The 24,169-nt window shown below is 41.8% G+C and overlaps 3 protein-coding genes across 3 annotated transcripts; 2 read left to right on the top strand and 1 right to left on the bottom strand.

The window, feature by feature from the left end:
- Window positions 1–128: 128 nt before the first annotated feature.
- LOC125374828 lies at window positions 129–3,958 on the top strand. The gene is made up of 4 exons (XM_048386491.1): window positions 129–152; window positions 553–720; window positions 2,050–2,120; window positions 3,592–3,958. Exons 1-4 carry the CDS (start codon window positions 129–131, stop codon window positions 3,638–3,640), a joined length of 312 nt encoding a protein of 103 aa, XP_048242448.1. The 3' UTR covers window positions 3,641–3,958.
- On the bottom strand, window positions 2,634–13,312 carry LOC124141049 (BTB/POZ domain-containing protein 6-like). The gene is made up of 5 exons (XM_046508929.2): window positions 13,190–13,312; window positions 10,878–11,167; window positions 9,216–9,334; window positions 6,544–6,826; window positions 2,634–5,118 (listed from the first exon to the last, which is right to left on the bottom strand). Exons 2-5 carry the CDS (start codon window positions 11,159–11,161, stop codon window positions 4,017–4,019), a joined length of 1,788 nt encoding a protein of 595 aa, XP_046364885.2. The 5' UTR covers window positions 11,162–11,167; window positions 13,190–13,312; the 3' UTR covers window positions 2,634–4,016.
- A 5,386-nt stretch (window positions 13,313–18,698) lies between these two features.
- Window positions 18,699–22,821, top strand: LOC124141050 (BTB/POZ domain-containing protein 6-like). The gene is made up of 3 exons (XM_046508930.2): window positions 18,699–18,783; window positions 20,566–20,863; window positions 21,442–22,821. Exons 2-3 carry the CDS (start codon window positions 20,574–20,576, stop codon window positions 22,490–22,492), a joined length of 1,341 nt encoding a protein of 446 aa, XP_046364886.2. The 5' UTR covers window positions 18,699–18,783; window positions 20,566–20,573; the 3' UTR covers window positions 22,493–22,821.
- Window positions 22,822–24,169: the final 1,348 nt, after the last annotated feature.

Raw genomic sequence — 24,169 nt, 5'->3', positions numbered from 1 at the left:
AATAATCGAGTCCGGGCCATACAATCCAATTAGAGACATCATAAGGATCTATCTTATAACCGTGTTTGAAACTTCCAGAGCAAATCTATGATGGCCTAGTAATTGCCACCATTACCAAATGCGTCATTATGTGTGCACTTTCGCAGATCAGTGTAGGTTAAAAAGCGATTTCCTAAAACCTATAAAATTAACACTTTTGACAAATTTGCCTGAACACGTCTTATTTGATCTTATTAGTCCAATATAATGTGTTGCGATTCCAATAGGCCAGTCATATCCTACCTTGCGCTTATCTATAGAACTGCGGACACGGTTGGCCAAGTCGTCTAAGGTGACGCACATTGGCTGTGCAGAAATCTGTCATTGTGGGTTCGAATCCCGGTTTGCCAAGATTATGTTTCTAGGTTTGTCAGCACCGTACCCATGCTCCCGTGTTTCCACAAAATGGTAAACATCGGAGACCTGCATAACTTGGGGCTATCCTCCAACATTAAGCTCTCACTAACTAATCTATTGGATGAACGAGACCAATGACGTGATTACACGAAGCAGCGCGAGATTAGCACCATCTCCATAGCGACAGTTGTCTACACAAACGACGCCATTTTGTTGTTTATTGCTGAAGCAATCTCACGACTCTGCTCTTCTTTCGCTCTGTGTTTCACACTCCTGCTGATTTCTGCATCATGTATACAACTGCTGCCAGGGTTTATCACCAAGGTAATTTTCTGTGTTCTTTGTTTCCTCGGTTTTGGCCCGTTTTCGATGTAAATTCCTTTTCTAATCAAACCTATACGAACAGTCATATTCCGTCACATCATAACAGACAATAATAATGTTTTTGATTATTAAGATCTTCTTTCAAAACTGATTTATGTTACGTATTTCTTTTCTTAACCCTACGGCAGCTTCCCTATTCGCAAGCACGCATTAGCGTGCCCAAATTCGTTCGGATGCATTTAGGCCTAGAGGCAAAAGAACAATGACGTTTCTCCAGGGCCCACTTGCACAAAGCGATCTTAGCGCTACGACTATGTTAAAGTATGGGAGTTAAGATCATCTTAGCGCTAAAATCGCTTTGTGCAAGTGGGCCCTGGTCTTCTTTTTAACAATTGATGCATCATTTTTTTGTTAGGTGCCTACGATTCCCCCATACCGGAACCTTTCATTCTCATAATGATTTTACATTAGTTCTATTTCAAGTGAATACACAAATGAATTGAAATGCGGTTATTTTCGCGCCACGTATGTTCATCGAGGCCTAGCATCCCTAAAACTGTTCTTTTGTGAAGGTTCGCTATTTTTAGCAATTTCTGTCTAATCTGTTTTGTGCATTTTTTGTGCATCGTTGGAGATGAATAGGAGTGCAAACAAAATAGAACATGAGGTACCATTTGTTACAGATTATTATCCATCGCCTGGAAGTGGGAGGGAGATAGGAGATAGGAGATAGGCCTATCTCCCTCCGACTTCCAGGTACTGTCCGTCTGTCCTTCCGTTCGTCCGCCACGTTTCGTTTCCGGAGCATATTACCTGGAAACCGTTCAATATTGTATTATGAAATTGGTTAACTGATGCCTTTTGATGTCTTGGTATTTCTACAAAAACTATTGTGTTTCCTTGGAAACAAGTTGAACAAATATGTGCAGTATTTGTTTCCGGAGCATAGGTAGAAACCGTTTCATATTTCAAACTTTGAAGTGAGTATCAAACACTGCTGAACTAGTGCTGTTTGATGTGTTTGAATTTCTCTCTAACTCTCTCTCTCTCTCTCTCTATATATATATATATGTTTCCTTGAATTACTTAGCACTTCTGTTGAAGTTACATGAATGGAACTTTGCATGCTTCTCAGAGATAATTGTCAAGACTAAAATTGATGCAGTATTTCTTTTCTTCTGAAGTTACCCTCCAAAATTATACCATATCAAATTCGAAGGTGCCCCCATGGCGGGGGATAGAAATAATCCTGTTTTCTTGTTACTATTTAGATCACGTCATTAATGAATGTCTTCTAAAGCTCACCTAAATATTTGTTTCTTCCCACAGCTGAGGACAAGCTCCACAAAAAAGGATTTCCCAATGCAGTCTCCCAAACGGTTCTCCCTGTTCCCCATCCAGTAGGTCACTTGTAGAGAACACAACCTGTGTGTATTGCACTTTCAAGGACACATATGACAAGCCTTTTATCCAGCTTATAACAAGAGTACAGCTTTTACTTGCTCAAACTATTCCAAAACAATAGTTATTATGACCAATCATATACAATATATCTAGCATTACTATACTTTTTAAGTCATCTGCTTTTTTGTTTGCTCTTACTTGGCATTATTACATCACAATTAAACACTCTTCTTTTTTGTCTCTCTGTAAGTGCCCCAATACCGAGTGGATGATCCACACCAACCCCCTATCAGTCCTGCCCGACCCCCTGACCCCTGTCCCAGCCCCGACCAGCACTGGCTATATGGAGATAATTCTTGTGGACGAAGAGGCCTTGAGACAACCACGATCATGTGTGTCCACAGTATTTTCCTTCTTGAAGAGTCTCTTCACTGTGTGTTAGGTGGCCACTGGATGTACTGTGTCAATCCCTTTTAGGACCTTTCCCACAAACCTTTTGGACACATTAATTTTTGGACATTTGAACAGTTAAAACTATTATCTATTAAACTATGCGTTACTTCAAATGTGTTTTGATGTTTTATTTATTAAACTTTGAGTGTCTAGGTGATGTATTGCTGCTGTATCTGAAGAACACCATTGAACAGAAACGAAGACATTTCATATTCAGAGAGGTGCACAGGCAATGTCATTAACAGTGACCCTACGTCGAAATATATTACCTAATATATGTAAATAATTCAGTGTCTCAATCAGTTTAACTTTCAAAACAATATGGGTTAATTAAACCTTCCGCAAAAGACTACAATTCAAGAGGTTGCAGGCTCTATTTCGACCGAGGTTTAACATTCTTTGTGTTTATTAATGTGTTGTCGCTGTATGCCGAATAGTATATCTCTTATACAGGAAGCTGAGAATGAAAGTATATCTGATTGCTACTTAACCTTTATTTAGTGACGTTCAAGGCCACCTTGAAAAAAAATACTAACTGATAAGTAAAGTCTATGAACATGTTTGTGTCTGAGTGGACAGTGAAACAAACGATTTCTGTCAATGTGGGGTACGTAGTTTGTTATGAAGATCCAGTGAGAACCATATCATGAACCAATGAGATCTCAACATTCTGGAATTTGTATTTTGTATTTGTTTGGTCCAGACTCCATTACTTACAGACCGCCGTCATCTACCTTGAATATTGCTGAGTGTAGCGTTAAACGACAAACAAACCGCCTATATAATATGGGAACTGATTAATTTATAAACTTTAAGAGTTCTACATTTTGCCCTGTATATACAACTGCAGTTTTATAGACAGTTCATTGTTGAAGCTATATATATGTGGCAGATCCATATTCATGTGTGCAATAATCTTGAACGCGACGTTAAACCCAATTTCACATCACTACAATAATCCAATCCATGTGTTCAATTGCAAATTAATCTGTTTGAATTATTTTGTTTTCCCAGATTTGGCCATGTCGGAAGTGAAACTGTCGTCCTCGCCCCAGAGCCCTGACTCTGGATTCGTAGACGACTGGCAATCGGTAAAAACGTTGACCGAAACCAGTTTGCATTTTCTGGTCCAGATTATTTACATACCGCCGTCATAGCTGGAACAGTGCCGAGAGCGGCGTTCAACAATAAATAAACACACTAGTATAGGAACACAGGTGTATGGTCCAAGCTGTAGTGGACATGCAATTAAGGTTTAGTATTGTATGCTTCGGTCAGAGGTCAGAGTCTCGTTTTGGAAATTGACCTCGTGCGAGCGGGTATCAGTGGCGGCGCCCTGTGTTTTTTCGTTAAAAGTCAATAAAGTCTTCATCTCATTCTATCAAACATCACATCATTTGTCAACAGTCAACAGATCTAGGAACGACAATATTCCAGCCCTATCTGAGGCTATACACAAACGCCGGCATTTGACCAACAGTCACGCTCGTACCGTTTTTACTTCTCTCCGAGTTCCGGAAGTCCAATACGACACCATCAGGGCAACAGATCTGAATATTACCCCCGTACCCAGCTCTCGAATCTGGTCCGAGAATCTTAGCCACCAGGGTGTACCACACCCCAGCCTTGATAGCCACGGTAGCGTTGTACATCACATCGAACACCTCGTCGTCGTCGTCCACGGTGTAGGAGCTGTCCAACACGGAAGAAGGGATTGAGATGTTGCTATCGAGGATATTCGTTATGACGTCATAGTTCGCTGAGCCTCTAAGGGGACCATACAACTGAAATCCATGGAGGTTGATTTTCTTATTGCACCGGAATAAAATAGCATCTGAAAGACCGTAGTAGGTGTAGCAGTTACGTGTTGTTTCATAACGTCTTTCTGACGTTTGATAACTTGACGTTGACACGTCAGCTGTCTTTTCAGGCACTTCGTCACTCATCGTACCCTGATTTCCCGAAGAGATAGTTTCTAGAATGTTTATACAGTCGAACTGCGACAAAAGATCAGCTTTGATTCCTTGGGATCTAAATCTGTACTCTTCACCCTGAACGTGATAAAGCATGTTCGCGGCTCTCAGTTCTTGAACTAAAGAAGAATCTAGGTAGCACGTCATCTTCTCCAAGGTCCTACCTAGAACGGCTTTCTTTGATTCCGGAGTTATCTCCCTTCCCTGACGCCGACATTCATACTCCGACCACCGATATAGGGCGTTCAACACCACATGGTTGAACGCGATGAGATCAGAGGAGAGGATTATCTGATCTACGAGCTCCTTGCTGAGCATCAGGAATCCCTGCGACTGGAGACACCTCTGACCTTGACCTTTAACAAACACCAGAGCCGCTTCAAACAATTCTTCATATTCGTACCGATATGCTATATCTAGAACACCACATGCGTTGTCAACACTGAGGTTTAGTTGTAGAAACTGTAGGCACTTGTCCTCCAAGAGAGTGACGGCGTATTTCCTGGCCGCATGCAGTAACACGGTGGCGTTGTCAGAGTCCAGTGATGTGTCATCTGTGTAGAGGTATCTGTGAAAACAGTGATGTCAATTCAGACCAACAGTAAAGCGAAACCAAACCTGTTGAAAACACACCTGACCCATTTTACAGGACAATTCACAGAACGACACAAAGGCAAAGGTTTACAGTGTATATACTCAGCTAATCGTTAACAGAGACTGACACATTGAGATAAATATTGCCACCGTATGTCCTTGTATCGTAACAATTCTTCTTCTACAACGAATGATGCAAAGGTAAAATAGTATTTAACCATACATAGTGCACCGACTAAGTGACGAAGGTGGGGTTCGTGAGTGAAAGGTGTGTGACACCAACAAGCTGGTGCCCGCAAGATTGTAGCTATATATCACGACATGGACCTACTTATAGTTGACAGATCAACATCTACACTTTCTGGGGTCATGACATAATCAACCAGTGGGCCCGAGCAACAAAACGGTCTAAGCAGCCTTAGAAATCTTTTTTTTTTAAAAGACTAGTGTGAAGCTTATCTCTATGGTAGTCGGGGTTAGCAGCAATTCTTGCTGGAACAAGGCCATTTTTTTGGTCAGTTTTATTCAATTGTAGCAAATTTGGAGCAAAATGGAGCACTGAGAACTGGTTCAGAACCAGAGCCCTCAGAAACTGCTATAGTCAGCGAGGACTACCATCATCGGATTTTTACTTGAACCCATGACAATTTAGTAGTCTCGGGTGGTGGGCCAGCGTGAATTTCGTAGGCTGCTAAACTCGACGACTGTCGGATAACAATGTGTAAGTATGACAGTAGTGTTAATATAGCTTCATCGTCATACATTGAAATCACCGACCCCTCTTTTCATTGGCTCTTATACAAAACGAATGTGCTTTTGTAGGTCACGTGTCGAATGCACATTAATAATACGCCATCTTTGCGTAACCTTCTACGTGCCATGTTCACAGGTAATGTTTCAACAATGTAAGACTGACGTTAGATAGACACATTTGCAGTGTACGGATATGCTGCATTTGAAAAATGCGTGGGTGGCACGCTACACGTACATGACAAGCTGCAGTGTGACGTCACAGTTACCTTTGTACTGTCCTATAATTTCGACGGAATATCTTTTCTGACATATTCATCGCGAAATTTGCAGTTGGCTATATTTAAGTATGAATTATTTCCAGGGGAACTTAACTTTGTGTATTTTATTGTATTTCATTTATCAGGAATTCCTATAGCTGAAAAGGAGACATTTTAACTGATGCTCAAATTCCAACACCACAAGACCTAGGTATACATGGGAAATGAAAATAAATTAATGCGTCCTATGAATCTATGAATTATCTTACACCAATTGATTGTTGAGGTCTATAACTCCTCAAGTAATACTTGTTAAACAGATAGTCACACAACGATAAAAATTGATTCTTGGGGTCTTCCCATGTGGTACTTGATAACAGATATCATACATTAAGAATTGCTGGAAGTGGTTCGGTGTCATGTCTGGAACACTGACGTCGGATGACTTCGCCACATCATCAGCAAACATGGCATCGAATACGCAGCTTCTGCTGATGAGCATGTAACGGTGGGCTTTGATCATATGACGCTCGCTTCCAACCAAGAAAGTGACGTCACATCCATCTTCTGTATTGAGCATGCGCATGTTACATTCAGCAAGACTCATCCCAGCTTGCCAGTTGTCGCCGGAAGTCATGTGTTCATGGGGCACGTTGGTCGTTGCTGTTTGCCCTGCAAAAGATTTTGACTTACCAATTAGACGAGGTGAAATGGGGTTTAACGTCACGTTCAAGATTATTGCACTCATATAGTTAAGTGCATGCACGTGTGTGCGTTCCGCTTGTATAGTCTGGACTAATGCCGATTATTAGTTCTGGTCAACTGAGATACCATGTCACAGTTTAACATGAATACCTCACTCACATACAGTATACTGACTCCAGTCCTTGTTTTAGCCCCTTAATGCCGAGCGCAGGACAGAGCTACAACAGGTACCATCTTTTAACTTCCAGGCAGGGTAACACAGACCATAGGCAGGATAGATATATATACCTAACTAACATACTGTACTCTCGAAAAATGTCGAATATATGACATGCATATTGATTGAATCTGGACAGGGGAACCGCTTATGGAGTGGCTAAAATCTCCGCAATTAGTCACAATTCCAATATGAGATTCGCCCTACCCTAACTCGTTGTTCTCACCAAAGTGGAACATGCTCAAGGCCTTGGACAGGGTTTATTTTAAAAAACATTTCATTATTTTTTTCGGATCATTCTGAGCTATTCCCCTGATTTTAGGTGTTAAATAGAACACATATAATATGCTGAGCCGCAAAAGAAACGTCTCCATGGATAGATGTGTGAGAAACCTTATTTGTCCAAACACTGTAAACATACTTTGAGACATATTAAAAGACGAAACTTGGCAAAACTGATCATCAAGGTTGAAATAAAAGTGTCAAAGGTTCTTAAAGTGAAACACAACACTAGTCTCTGAGAAAATGGCATCACATGTCAGTATCTCGTGTGTCCGCCATGATGACTGCCGTGCAACGTCGATACATGGAATGGATGAGGCGGTTGATGAAGGCCATAGGAACGCCTGACGCAGTTCAGCTGCAGTTGTCGGCCTTGGTCGGACGTCAGGTATGGCGTGTGGTCTCAAGACTTGATCAATGTACCGAGTTGATGTGACACTATTGCCTCTCCCTGGAATGATGTTCTGGAAGACCACAGGGCCGACCCTCTGTGCAAGATCAATTCCACCCCACACCATGATGCTCGGACCACCCCACGAATCTCTCTCAACAACACAAGCATCCGAATAACGTTCCATACGGCGTCGCCAGGCTCTGCCATCTGCTCTCGTCTGAGAAGAGGACTCTTCTCCACTGCTGGTGGCGCCATTGCTGGTGCTGTGTTGTCCACTGTGTTGTCCCGGCGATAACGTGGTGTCAGAATGGGTCCTCGGTGTGGCCTGTGACAGTGGAGGTGTCTGCTCGTCAATCGTCGACGCACGGTGTCCGCACTAATGTGTCGCTGGTGTGTCCCCATGGTCTGTCGAGCAGTTTCCGCAGCAGTAACAAAGCGATCTTGAAGATGCTGTCGCACAATCTGACAATCCTGACGTCGGGTGGTGACACTTGGTCTTCCACTACGTGGTCGGTCATCTGTAGTGTTGGTGGTCTGGTACCGTTGCTGGAGCCTGTATATGGTCCTTACGTGGACTTGAAATGCATTGGCTACTTGCCGGGCGGTTTGTCCGGCTTGCAATTGTCAAAGGGCTTGGTGTCGCTGATTTCTTGTCGATCTTGGCATGTGGTAGCTATTCAATAACGAAAGAATGATTACCGATCTGGGTGGATTTTTATAGGGCAAGAAATGGGTGAACGCATGTGCATTTCAATTTGCATGGAACTCACGTGCATCGGGTTACCATGGCCGTTGTCGTGATGCGTTTGGGCGATCGGTTTTATTGTCATCTGCTTTGTTTTTTATCATCAAATTTCATTTTTCCGGACAAGGTAATGTTAAATTTTAGAAACTGTGTCAAAATTTTACGAGATATTTCAATGACAACTTTTCATGCAAAGTTACTTTGGGTGACGTTTCTTTTGCGGTTCAGTATACGTGTCCGAGTCCTTCCGAGGAAGGAATCTAAGACTGGTAGTCCATGATAACTTTGGCCATGGCCGAAGAAAGGTAAGAAATTAAATGGTTAATTCTAGCGTAATATATTGTAGATGAAGACACATTACGTCAAAAGCATATATTAGAGGGTGTTAAGCTTTCTTGTCAAATAAAATGTTTATATCATCGAGTGACGGGACAAAATTGATATTTTGACCAGTGGCGCAGTTACCAGTGAAATTGTCATTTTTTTCGGGCCACGAGGTGAGATAAGCAGGATAGTTGACAAGAATAGCCAAATGTTATATATGTTATGGATTTTCTCACCTATCTGAAATGTCTTAATATGAAAATCAGTGTCAAGCAGGAAGTAATTCCGGCAAAAAGTAAAATAAAACACGATATCTGTTCACCCGAGTGATATATCGATATCAAATTGTCAAATACACATATCTATATACATAATAAAACATTTTCACATGTACCTGTATCGAGGAACTCTAAACACATGTTTTCAAGTTTGGTGACAGAATACTTCCGACTGAGGTCGAGAAGGGACTTGGCATTGTCTGTGTCCATGGAGGTGCTGTCTGTGTACAAATATCTGCAGCCAGGACGTACAACATGAATAACATAAGACTAACACCATGCAATCTGGATACAACTTTCATAAAGACTTTCCTTGTAAAAGACACATAAACCTCGAAAATTGGAGGTCTTAATCTATAACAAATGAATTGAGATTCGTCGACTTTTCAGTATTATAGATGGAACATCCCCAAAACAAACTTGCATTAGAAACCTTCAATATATTCCCTTGACATATGTTCATATTTTAAACCCGTGAAGATAGACTAGGTCTTAAGCAAACCATACTTGCCGTAAAAAGCGACTATGCTTGTCGTAAAAGGCGACTAACGGGATCGGGTGGTCAGGCTCGCTGACTTGGTTGATGCATGTCATCGTATCAAAATTGCGAGGATCGATGCTCAGGATATCAATCATTGGATTGTCTGGTCCAGACTAGGTTATTTTGCAGACCGCCGTCACATGGCTGGAATATTGTTGAGTGCGGCGTTTAACAACACGCAAACAAACAAACAAATCTTATCTCATGAACTGATTGGATATCATGCTCTTCAGACAAGCACTCACAAAGTCCAGATGCTGATGACATAATCCTATGATTGATGCTGGCTGACATCGAAATATTGATCAGCAATATCGACTTTGTGCCCACTGCCAACGATTTGGAAATATTATTATAGAAAAAGGATGTAGTATTTCACTAGAATGCGAAACCTATTCAGAGCTTTGAAATAGTGAGTAGGTTTAACGCCACTTTTTGCAATATTCCAGCAATATCACGGCCGTGGACACCAGAAATGTCGGGAATCGAACCCGGATCTTCGGCGTGACGAGCGAACGCTTTAACCACTGGGCTACCCGACCGCACCAGCTTTGAAATAGATATTTACATACTCATTTTAATGTTAGCCACACGCATACAACATCTACTGAATTATTGTATTCATGTAAATCTATTAACGAAGGTTTCAGTAACGACATACGAACATAACATTAACACCCATTGTTATTCATCATTATTCTATATGTAATTTTGAAAAACCGAAAAACATGTAATTTAATTTATTTTATGGATCTTATGCCAACATTCAGGCTTTAATGTAAAATATCTTCGATTGATTGTTTCTGGTAATTTTAATACACACTCTAGTTCTAGTTTTAATATATCAAGTGAATTCTCATTGAAATTAGGCAACAAAAAACCACGAACTTCAATACATTAATGGGATTGGAAGCTGTGCTGAGCCGGTTCGTGAATTAGAATTCAACGTGCACTTTAAATAAACTGTTCCTTATTTATGCGGTTTCTGGTTTTTTTCTTCTAAAAATGGATTTGGCATAGAAAGAAAACATCGCAAAGGACCACGTGGAAGTCGGGAGTGGTTTTGTTTCTGGTCGAAGGGAGGTAATCGTGTTTACATACTTCCCTTCGACCATCAACGGCACGGCTCCTCAAATCCATGCGCATTGTTGAAGTATGTAGGCAACGGAATAAGCTGGTTGAATCCGAATGACATCGTCGAATATATTAACACTATTCTCAACAAATGTACACTTACATAAGAAACTGTTTGAAAGTATCACTGTTATCTGCAGGCATGGTAACATCAGATTTCACCGCTAGGGGATCAGACAAAATGGCATGCAGCACACAACTCCTGCTGACGAGGACGTAGCGGTGGGCGTTGATTGAAATATCTTCATTTTCAGCACGGAATATGACGTCAGAGTTGTCTTCCGTATCAAGCATGTGTCGATTACATTGTGGTAATGTCTTTCCGGCCTGCCAGTTGTTGACAAATCCAGTTAAAGCCACTGCTCCATTGTCTCTTGTGGTGGCCATTCGTTTCTAAATACAGAATCAAGGCATTCAAAATAATACTTTACATTTGTCTACTCACGTCAGGACATTATATAAAATTAATATTCAATATTTGAAACACGATTTGAAATTGGACGCAAGAGGATAAAAAGTCATCTCAACACGTTACGTCTTGACGCTTATCTCTATTTCTGTCCGTCATTTCAGTCACCAACCATAAGACCGCCTCCGTGGTCTAATGGTAGAGCGTCCGCCCGGAGAGCGGAGAGCGGGGTTCGATCCCCGACCACGTCATACCAAAAGACGTTAAAAGATGGTACTTGTTGTTATCCTGTCCGGCGTTCGGCATTAAGGGGCTAAAACAAGGACTGGTCGGCTCGGAGTCAGTATACTGTGTCTGAGTGGGGTATTCATGTTAGACTGCGGCATGGTATCTCAGTGGGCTAGCACTATAAATCGGCATCACACACACATACAGGTGCATGCACGTCGCTATATAAGTGCAATATTCTTGGACGCAACGTTAAACCCTATTTCACCTCACCTCACCTCACCAACCATAAACGTTTTTAAATAAATGAATTGGCAACTGAAAATTAATAACAATGTTGTTTGTTGTTTACTGCCACACTAAATATCACAGCTAAATGACCTCGGCCTGTAAATAATTCACACACCAGTGACTGATATTGTGAGCGACGATCCACATTGTCGGGGTACGATGAGATGCAATCACTCAGTTCACCAATCCGATCCATTTAGTCGGTGCATTAATGTTTTAAATATTTGCAGACTACAGGCGCTTGTGCTGTTTCTCTATGGTAATAACATAACCTTCCAACATATAACCATACACAAAAATGGTTATGTGAATATGCAGGGGCTGTCATTACCATAGAGGAACGATACGACCACCTTTGGGCCAGCCAAACAAGACGTAGATAGCATGAGCAACGATCAGGTCCATGTGGGGCATGATGACACGCAGTCATGCAAGCCAGGTTTCACACTGTAACAGGCCGATCCTTATTATAGCATCTGATGACAAACCTATATATTGCCGCAGAATCCCCAGGAGATTTTGACTTAATAACTCATTAGGGGCACGGGTAGACTAACATTTAGTCCAAGAAATAAATTTATCTTATATAAAAGATATATATATATATATATATATATATAATAATATAATATATATAATATATAAAATATATGTACAAAATATTTTCCAAATGGCCCCCAAAGCAATGCTTAATTTAACTGATGCATCCTAGACTTGCCAAATCAATATAGACTTGAGTTAGACTCCCTATTTAATAACGTGTCTAGGGTCACGCGTCGCTGTCGCTGTCTGCAATTCGCCGAGGTGGATCCCATAGGCGTGGGACCTAGGATTGTGGGTTTGAAAACCTGAATCTCCCTGATTGTGTTTCTCTGTTAATCATCTTCACACAGGCTCGTGGGTTTCACCAAGGTGGTAAATCTGAGAACTGCATCACTCCGGTTTTGCTGGAATATTGCTTAAATCATACCACCTACCCAGGTCAAGCTGACACGCCGTGATACATAACTATTGTAAAGAGTTGCTAAAGCAGAGCCAAACTCAACACTCATCACACACCACATCGCAGCTGTGTAACTGAAATACGGCTTACTCACTCACTAGCTCACTCTCAGGCTTATATAATGCAATTCGTATTCCTAAAATATTTACGGTACAAAAACACACTCGGCTACTAATCTAAATATATGACATGTATAGCGACCAGCAGATGTGGGATAGTGAAAGCGGGGCAGCATAGCTACGATCTCCCAGTCATATTATACTGTCGTCTGCCAGAAGTTGTATTACTTCCGGCTTTACATCGCACCACTCGTAACAGGTTAGAATAGGGAACAAAGTGATTGGTAATGTACTGTTAACATGGTGATGTGTGTATGCAGAGACCATATACCGGCGTCGGTATATGGTCTCTGGTGTATGTGGTGTTGTAGTAGTATATTGTCGACTCGAACCCCACCCGACTCCGTGTTAGAGGGTAGCCTTACCTCGACCTCGTCTTGTGTCGGCCAGTTGATAAACAGGTCAATATGACAGTCACGTGATGTACTTTCGGTATCACTGTCACCAGATATTGCGTAGGTCCTTTATTAACACAGCCGTCCACGTCACGAAGATCGTTATATTTAGAGTATCATTAAGGCGAGTCATTTTTTTATCTGCTGATAGGAGGTCACGAATCCAACACAAGCAAAGTGTTTGATTATTGCCTACGTGCATGCATGCATTCGGGAACTCGTTGTTGGTCAGTTAGTAAATGTATCCCCTCTATATTCTCTACTTATATATAGGGTTTATATGCTTTTTATTTACTGAAAATACCGACTTCCTGCGGCATGAATGTATGAATGAGTGAATCCATATAACGTGCGCACATAAATAGAGGAGACTGCCAAATAGGATGTCATGCAAGTATTGTCCAATGAGAAGAAGTGCCTTATTCATAGGACACTTCAATTTTAATATCATGACTTATGAGACAGATGTTATAAATGTCACATTTTATAGGAACAGAGCAATGCAAGTTCGAATATGTGTGATGGTGCACGCAGTATGTGTATACAGGCACATGGCTAGAATCCTAAGAGGGGAGGGGTTCATTTTAATGTTATTTATCAGTTCGTTTAAACACATTTCCTTAAGAGATTCGTTGGAGGATGATACCGTATTACAACCCCAACTCCGTTTTCGAGACAAGAAAATCAGAGATGCTGGTCTGAACGTTTCGCGGACTCCTACAGAGAACTTGATTGGCTGATTACAAACTTCTCGAGATGCGACCACAGAAGGGGTTGGTATGTCATCTCACAGATTGGTATCTCATCGGAGTAAAAGATAGGATTTTAATGAGATTGGTGGTGTATGCAACATGGCATAGCAGTACCCATCTAATTCTCTTTTACAGTAAAAAAATTAAAGTCCAAAGAAATTATTATTTTTTCTTTATGAATACACACTCACGAATTACAAAGTACACTGACACAGCACTGGAACCCAATGAAGCCCCAACAGCCATATTATGGCCAAAGGACTTAAGAAGCATTAAAGGCAGATTACAGAAATAGCAACAAAAGAGGTATCGAGAGATGGATGGATGGATAAGAAAAAGGAAAGACTAGGTGCAACGTGACAATCAACAGAACATGTTGAAGGTGTAATTTAAGGCTGCAAACGTCCAAGAAAGACGACAGAGGTGTGTAGTCAACAAAATGAACGTTTGCAATGATTTGATCAATCATGGGACATAAGCCAGGATTGGTTAAACATTCATTTTTAACGGCCTAGCGTGGTCCGAATCAGTCTCCCAATGACAATGTAAGCGAGTCTTGCAGCGTTTAGCCCAGTTCGACTAACATAGCGGGTGGCTTTGACGTTGGCATACACGTCTCCCAATCATGTCCCAGACGTGATCTATGGGGAAAGGTTGGGACTCGTGGTTAGCGTGCCACTAGCTAGAGCGTTATCGTCTTGAAAGACAAAACGTGAACCAGCATGCCACACAAACGGCACAGCTGTCTCGGTGGTACTGTTCAGTGACCTTTCCATGGAAAATATACTGTGGCGTTTTGGTAGGCATAGTAATCACACCACATATCACTGCAACTCATCCTTTAATGTTGCCTCGCGTTGACGTTCGTGTTATGACGCCTCCAGACGCGTTCACGCATATCCAGAAAGTCCAGAGAGAATCTGGACTCCTCTTAATAAATTACACGAGACCATCGGCTATTCCCCTGGTTTCTATGCTCTATACACCATTGGCGTCAGGCTAGAATGTGTCGATTTGTTAATTGTGGTACATCATGTGGCTGCCGAGCATGCAGACGATTTCTAATCGTCACGGCCGGCACCTTGAACTCCGGTGTCCTGGCGTAAATGAACACCGATTTGATTGGCTGATTGAGCTTTCTATAGCCTGGTTTCTGATAAATCGTCAAGGGTCCTTTTCCACAAAGCGATCTTAGTGCTATTAGTGTCGTAAGCCTGTGTTAAAGTATGGGAGTTACGATCATCTTAGCGCTAAGATCGCTTGTGAGCAGAAACCTATTCCAAAGTCTGCAAATCACAGGCTGACACCCATTGAACACATTGGCTACCTCACGCACAGTTCTACAAGTTTGAAGCATTCCAATAGCCGTTAGGCGTTCATTTCCTATTTGACCACAAATACTGCATTAAAGCAATAGTATAGTGCCTACGTGTTACTGTGGATAATGAAAACCAATAATACTCATGGCTCGGGGAGATTTGACGACCCTTCGCTGAAGTATCAATATCAGGATTCACCTCCTACCCACTTGCACGAAGGAAGTGCATGGCCCACGAACAATGTTTTGGGTGTGTTTGGACGTTATAATTTGGTTCCGAAACCGTTCTATTTCTGGGAGTCATTTTTTCAAGGCGGAAATTCCTTATGACGACCGATAATAATATTTTATGATCCACTACTTTTGGGCGAATACATATGCATGCATAGATTGGGTTTGCTAGTACTTCACGTTTAGCAAACTTCCAGCCAAATCATGATGTGGGTAGTGGGTGGGAGGGAGGGGAGAGAGGGCACGAAGAATTGGCTTCACATGTCGTCCGTTGCAACAGTATTGCTAATCTATTACTTATCTATTAGTGGCTTTAAACCAACTAAATTGATCACCTGAAGATACGGCTTCTGATCTGACGTCAATTGACATACATCCTGGATTAATATCCCTTTACTTGTATCTTAGATGAAGGTCGCCCTTAAATGTTCACTTAACATCCAGCTCTGAGCAGTGGGCTGCTTTTGGAATTACACAGGCGTTGTCCACACAATAACAATGCTTCTTCAAGATGAGAAACCAGTGCCGGGATCTGCTCCTCTGATGCACCCGTGCCAGTTGTTGTTGTTGTTGTTGTTGTTGTTTGTAGTTCCTGAAAATAAACTGAACCTGTCACCGCCCAAGCTTCTTACCGTTCCAAAAGTAAGGCGTAATTGTATACGAATGACCAACATCAGCACCAAAAGTTGACATACACACAATAGATCCATATTTGTTGAATTTTTTTAATTTTTTAACATGGCATGTGTATGAATTTAGTTTCTCCGACAGGCCTGCAACAAAACTGTCTGCAGTTCCCAAGCAAGTCAAAATACATTGGCAAGTCTAGATTTTAAAGCATAAAAAGATGAGTTCTCTGCGTTCCTTTCTATTATATACTTAAAAAATAATTTAAACAAAACAACTCAAAATATTTTCATTTCAGAGACAGAATGTAAGTCTAATTTGCACTGTTTTAACTTCTGAGGACTGAGGTGATGTATCCATACCATCGGGCATCGGACCTGAACAATCAGGCCCTGAATAAAGACCTGCTTCTTGACGGTGACGAAGGTGATGATTACAGATATAAATATAAATGTGCTTGGGTGATCACGAGACTCGCATTCAAACTCTCTGTGTTAATATACAGGAAAATAATAATGGTAATTTTTTTCTTTTTTCAACAGTTTTGTCTTTGTGGAACAACGCAATATGCTGTGTTACGTACATCCACCTGTGTACAGAGAAGATATTTGACATTGCTTTTTCAGATAACACGTGAGTGACACGAGAAAGTTATATTTCATGAGCGAGATAAACATGTGATTTGACAACAAAGAAGACAAGTTCTATTTAATGTGTATCTTCTTTCTTGTTCTTACTCTGAGCACCGAAGTTTATCCCAGGAATACTGAAAGTAGTTCCGGTATAAACTGTGAATCGACTCCATTGAAATATCGATGTTTCATTGTCAGGTAAATATTGTATTTGTTCACTTGATACATAGATGCAAATAACCTTACGTCATGTGAGTCAGGGGCGGTCGGGTAGCCTTGTGGTTAAAGAGTTCGCTCGTCACGCCGAAGATCCGGGTCCGATTCCCGGCATGGGTACAATGTGTGAAGCCCATTTCTGGTGTCCCCTGCCGTGATATTGGTGGAATATTGCAAAAAGCGGCGTAAAACCATACTTACTCACTCACTCACTCACTCACTAAAGGGTGTTCAAAATGATTACAATATACTTCAAATATATATACTTCAAATTTATTCAAGAACCAAATAGATCTTGTTAGTTTCTTATCGCTAGTTTGGAGATACAAGATAAATAGAACGAAACACGTATTCATTCATACCTCATCAGCAATGATATTGCTGGAATATTGCTAAAAGCGGCGTAAAACCATACTCACTCACTCATGTGAGTCAAGCTGTATATGGAAGTGTTACTGTATACACTTGGTTACAACCCGGGGCGTCTAACGTGTAGAGCTACACTATGCCTGGGTTGTCTCGCCCTGCATGAGTGTTTTTTTTCATGGCTCAGTTTAATCCGTGTACTCACAGACCCGTATAATCTGTTTGGGAGAGACTATCAACGGGCATAGGAGTGTTTGGGTTGGGACAACATAAAAAGGTGCTACAGTATAGAGATTAACAGCACTATGAATGATTTGTTTGTAAATTTGGTCCAACTCCACATTGACAAGAAGAGACCCTTTATCTCCGAGGACACATTTTTTGGACAAAGAAATATTTCTGATGGACTATGCTGATCGAGTTGTGGTCAATTAATCTTATCTTTAATCTTTAATTTCGTGCATCCCTGTTCACAGTAAAATGGGTTGATCTACATGCCTACTTCGTCTAACAAGCAAATTCACTCATCCCTAACTCTACCTGGATTGTCTTATATAGCTACTGTTTACCTGTTTAAAAAAATAAACGAAGCGGGTTTATACTATTCAAAAAAAACTTCTCCGATTTATGGAGCCCAGTCGTCTTAGACTCCGCAAATCGCTTTGCAGAGTTGCGTCCCTTTGACACGCCAGAAACCTATGATTGTGGGTTCGATCCGATTTTTCATCTGTCAGCACCATACCCGTGTTCGTGGGTTTCACCAAGTGGTGGAGATCTGAGACTTGCATTACTTTGGACTTTCCTCCCACACTGATATAACTGGAATACTGTTCCAAGCTCCCTTGACCCAACTCACTCACTCACTCACTCTACGATACATGTATTACCATTCTTCTTGAACAGTGTTTAAACCTCTTCATCTACAAGAAAAATGATATGCAAAACGGTGTTGGTTGTATTTGCTATATGTACACAAGACTCTATGTCTTGGTGAGTGTGTGTGTGTGTGTGTGTGTGTGTGTGTTATTTAAAATGTTATTGTGGTCTAACACATCTGATTGACCAATCAGATTCGAGTATTCACAGAATACGCGATATTGCTATGAGTCGAAATTTCAGTCACGTCAAAACACTTCTATTACTCACATTTCTGCCCCAAGTTCCCTCTTTTTCCCTGATTCTTTTATTTTAAAATATTTGTCTGCTGCTCTAGATTTGTTCGGGAGTCCCACTTCATATGACATCACACAACTCAGCACAATTGGATGTTTGAACCAGTGGCGTCATTATCTGCTTGAACTCTAACTGATCCTCGCGTTGTTTGCAACCATTCCACTGTTGATACGTCCGTCGCGATACCCTTTCACGTGATGCCGAGGCAAGTCACGTGATACACGGAAGTGATCGTGAAAGGTGTTGTTGGTAAGTGGTGGTTCATTCTGTCTCCGTGTGTGATGTTATCATATCGATGTTTACTACAAATAATTGTGACGCTAAATGAGGACGTTGTAACTGAAATGGCATGGCCGTGTCAACTATGCGTAGCCGCTGTTGTATATACACATTGACGCATACTGCGCTACTAATCCGCAGTGCAAATGTCATTATTGGTCGTGGGCAAGGGAGCTAACTCATGTTGGCCTTGAATAACATTGCAGTGAAATGCAGGTGCCTCTTACAGTCGATCATGACGGTTCAAGGATCGATTCCAGTGTTGGAACATGATACGTATAATCTTACAGATGATATCATTTTTCGTGGCGTATTTGTCACATGGCAGCATGGATCTGTAAAATAATCTGAAACTGAAGCATACGTCAGAAACTCAATGTCTTCAGTTAGCTTCATTGTAGCCACCTGGCTGTGCGTCTTATTCATGATGAGACATCTCCATTAAAATATACGTCATACGGTGAAATACACTGAAACTTCCGTGGATAAATGACGGTGCTTTTTTACCTTCATAATTCAGTATACTCACCTTTATCCTGTTCACTGTATTCAGAAGGTAAGATATGGTTATTAGATAACATTTTTTAAATTTAAAATGTTATTTAAAAAAATCATATACTTTGAAATATAACATTTTTACAAATTTTAAAATCATATACTTTGAAATATAATCGCTCTCATGTGGCCGGAATATTGCTGATCGCGATGTTAAACAGCAAATAATGATGCTTGATTGTTGTCTTTGTACCCCGACACACCCAGTGTGTTGCTCATAATATCGATCGCTGTTTTGAATGGTCCAGACTCGATTAATTACAGGCAGCCGTTGCATAGCTGGAACAATGCGTTAGACAACAAGCAAATACATACATGTTTCTTTTGGGTACAGCGGGGTAAACTCGGCGTTGGAATCCGTCGATTCTTACATTTACACGCCGCCTAATATACGGATCGGGTTGCCAGGTGCTGTGACATTCCTGATTGTGTGCCAACGTTGCTTACCCATTCCCAGGCTGGTTTTCCTGGCCGAGACTCTATTACTTACAGACTACAAATTGTTGTTCACAGTCAATCACTCTTTCAGTCCTGGTACGCAAAGGTCCCACACATTCAATCTTATATATAACTGAGGTAGTACGACAATAGCAATGTGGTTGTGGGATATGACAGTCATTATATAAATCATAATGTCAACTTTGGTTCGGTTGCAAAAAATGTTGAATAAGCTCACTACACACGTACTTTGGTCAGCACTGCCCAACCGCCTATATTTGACCCGTGAAAATCCGGGGTAGAATAGGTCTTCAGCAACCCATGCTTGCAGTAAAAGGCGACTAACGGGATCCGGTGGTCAGGCTCACATACTTGGTTGATCGTCATCGTATGCCAATTGCATGGATCGATGCTCTTGATGTCAATCACTGGATTGTCTGGCCCAGACTCGATTATTTACAGACCGCCGTCATATAGCTGGAATATTGCTGAGTGCAGCGTTAAAAACAAACAAACACACCGCCGATATGTTATGGGAACTGATTAATTTTATGAACTGTAAGAGTTCTAAACTTTGCCCTGTATGTACCTACAGGTTTGTAGACAGTTCATTGTTGAAGCTATTTACATGTGGCAGATCCATATTCACGTGTGCAATAATCTTGAACGCGACGTTAAACCCAAATTTACATCACTCCAATGATCCAATCCATGTGTTCAATTGCAAATTAATCTGTTTGAATTATTTTGTTTTCCCAGATTTGGCCATGTCTGAAGTGCAACTGTCGTCCTCGCCCCAGAGCCCTGACTCTGGATACGTAGACGACTGGCAATCGGGTAAAACGTTGACCGAAACCAATCTGCACATGCTCACAACTCAAAACTCATGTGACGTCAGCTTCCGGGTCGGGCCAAACGAAAAGGTCATCCAGGGTCATCGCTATGTCCTTATCAGCCGGAGTGCTGTGTTCCACGCCATGTTGTCAGGCCCCCTGGCGGAGAAGGATATCATCACAGTCCCCGATATTGAGGATGAAATATTTTATGAAATGTTGAAGTAGGTCACATGATCACATCCTTACTATTCCCGCTACCATAGTATTTACAACCAACACAACCACAATAATTGTAATAATAATACATGGTTACAATGGACGCTACATGTAACGATGGACGTTACATTCATGGTTACAATGCATGTTACATGTATCCAATTTTGTATGGGGGCGGTCGGGTAAGCCAGTGGTTAAAGCTTTCGCTCGTCACGCCGAAGACCCGGGTTCGATTCCCGACATGGGTACAATGTGTGAAGCCCATTTCTGGTGTCCCCCGCCGTAATATTGCTGGAATACTGCTAAAAGCGGCGTAAAACCCCACTCACTCACTCAATTTTGTATGGAATCTTGATATTTTTTCAGCTACAGCTGCAAAACAAGATATTTTGTAAAAATATAGCTATGAGACTCACGCTTTTTTTTAAACAACACCTTGCAACAATGTATATTTTGTGGCAGACAATATATAGTTCTCTCAACAGTCTGAAGCATGATTACTTTTTCAAGCATTTTCTGAGACAATTTACTTTTTACACCCAAGAGATAAAATGGTCTGTTTAATGAATGTATATCCTTTCAGATATTTATACACAAATGAGGGGAACGTCACTCCTGAGAATGTGACAGGTCTGCTTTATTTGGCCAAAAAGTACTCCATCGGCGGTTTAGAACGCCAGTGTTTGGATTACCTGGAGAAATCACTGAGTGCCGATAACGCGTGTGTGATCATGGAACAAGCCCACAGCTTTGACGAGACTGAGCTTCAGGCCAAGGCGCTGGAGATCGTCATCAGTGAAGGTGACGTCAGTCTCAGAACATCAGGGTTCTCCCAGCTCTGCCACAGCTGTTTCCACAAGGTTGTGACATCGGAGGACCTAGCCGTGAAACCGGAACACATGTTCAGCGCCGCGATGTCGTGGTCGGCGGCCGAATGTGAGCGCAAGGAGTTAGAGGTCGTTGCTGTCAATCAGAGAACCGTCCTTGGCGAGTCCCTTTACAACATCCGCTTCTCAACCATGTGTCGCGAGTACTTCGTGAAACAAGTCGTTTCCACTGGGGTCCTTGTAGCAGAAGAGAGTAATAAGATCTTATGCAAGTTTGTCTGTAGCGATGTGGACGTATCGCCGTTCACTGCCGACCCGCGACTAGGGGTGACGAATAAGACATTTACCGTTTCCAGATTCCGTTCAATCAGCACGACGTCACTCTTATGTCAAGGTGATGTAGTAGATTCAGTGACCTTGACCTCCAGTCATGACCTTTACCTTCACGGTATCCAGTTATACTGCCCCTTTAACGAAGTAGTCGCCATGTACAGCGTATTCATCTCTGTGCGGATCAGCCCCGGAACCCTAATCCCCGGATCCTGCTTGTCAACAACCATTCAGGCAAAACCCTTTGAGAAGGCGGTGTTTGACGTCTACCTCAACGCACCTGTGATCATTCGGAAGAATATCCAGCACAAGGTCGCGGTGTTGATCAACGGAGGCTACACGTATCAAGGCACGACGGGCCTGTCACGTGTCATTTACGGATCAAACTGCTTTCAGTTTGCAGTTTCAACAGGTGGGCGCTTCAGGAGTTCAATATCGGAAGGGCAGATTCCAGGATTTATTTTCAGTGAACCATGATAGACAAAAGTATGCAAAATGGGTGGAGAAGACAGATAAAATTTTCTCGGACGCTTGTACAGGCGATGTATTGTGACATTGACACCACATTGCTCCACTACTGTACCACCAGTATCCATATCAGTCACTTAACTGCAAAAACAAACTTAAGAAATACTCACAGGTGAACCCGCGGATCTGCATAATGCGTTCATTCAGATACATACGGGGATCCATCTTCCCGAGGCAAAGGAGTTAACTGACTATAAAAGTCCAGTTTCCACCCTTGCCGAACTAGGCTGGTATTATAGTGTTACGTTTTGTCTGGACTAACGAGTCTATGAATAGTCCAATCAAAATCGCGCACCGAAATCAAAATCCGGTTCGTAAACTGTCGTGCAGATTTCGATCAAATGCAGGGTTTGCAAAGCATGTGTACGCCAATTCGTTGTCAGCAGATATTTTCCAAATCCTTTCATGTTTTTAATCAAGGTGCTCACGTGATTTGATGCATTTCGCGATGTAAGACCCCTTTTATCACAATATAGATCTTGATTATCGATCAGATCGTCCTGACTGGGCGCCACCATTTTGTGTGAAGCAAACGCAAGTGATACGAGAGGTGGAATCTGATTGGTCCATAGGAGAGGCTTAGAAGGGACATAATTGGTAATAGCCACTGGTGGCGCAACGATCGAGCCCAGTAATTCCAGCCTAGTTCGGCAAGGGTGGAAACTGGACTTTTAAAGTCAGTTAACTCCCTTGCCTCGGGAAGATGACGGGGATCCAGAGCAGGGTGCAGGTCTGTGCAACCCCTTTTTGGCTGCTGATATTCCAAACACTATCTTAAAGGAAAGAAATGAATTGAATTGAATCAGTTGGTGAAGTTTTCAAAAAACACCAACAATTACGTGTCCAATCTTTGGCTTACAAGCGCACATTGTTCCCCGAATGAACTACATGTATTTGCATTCATCTTGCATTTTTTAATAATCCGTCTCCTTTTGAAAAACGCTGTATCCGCGCCTGTGTCGTTAACAACAACAGGTGTGGAAGTTAGGGTTAGGCGCTTTTGTGGAGTCGAGGTGGTGCACATAGAGCACCAACTCCATGTCACAGCCCACCATAGTCTCCTGTTCAATGACAACGCCCGCTGTCCCACGTCGCAGTGTCCACACAGATGTTTCTTAAGTTTGTTTGGCAGTCTCTTTACTAATGTCAGATCGCCCTAATTCGTGACCACTGCTGCCATTCCGACCACTCTTGCGAGCAGGTCACGGAAATGTCGAGTGGTGACGTCTTAGATCGGCCTAGTTTAAAGCTTTATGTCATACAAATGTTGTTTCTAAATGGCCAAAGAATTGATACCCTCGTTCCGTTATACCACATGCCTGCCCATGACGACTTGTTCGTCATGATTCTGTGATATTACCAATGACACCATACTGTGCTATTCTCTTCATTGGGACATTTATTATTTTTATTCCGCCAAACAGCTTTCCCCATCAATATAATAAAATCTTTATAATACTCAAATTGAAAACTGTCCCTTCTTCTTGTTGCCTGCCTACTTTTGTGAGGTAATCCCCCCAAAAGAAACTTAAAGTAGGATTTTATTTTTATTTTTTTACCTACCTACCTGATTTGTTTGGACAAATGTCGTACATCTGTAATAATGGCTGTCTGTGTTGGTTGTGT

The sequence above is a fragment of the Haliotis rufescens genome, unplaced genomic scaffold (assembly GCF_023055435.1).
Source record: "Haliotis rufescens isolate VD_foot unplaced genomic scaffold, xgHalRufe1.0.p SCAF_6, whole genome shotgun sequence".
Lineage (NCBI taxonomy): Eukaryota > Metazoa > Mollusca > Gastropoda > Lepetellida > Haliotidae > Haliotis > Haliotis rufescens.
This window is presented reverse-complemented; position numbering and strand designations above follow the sequence as displayed.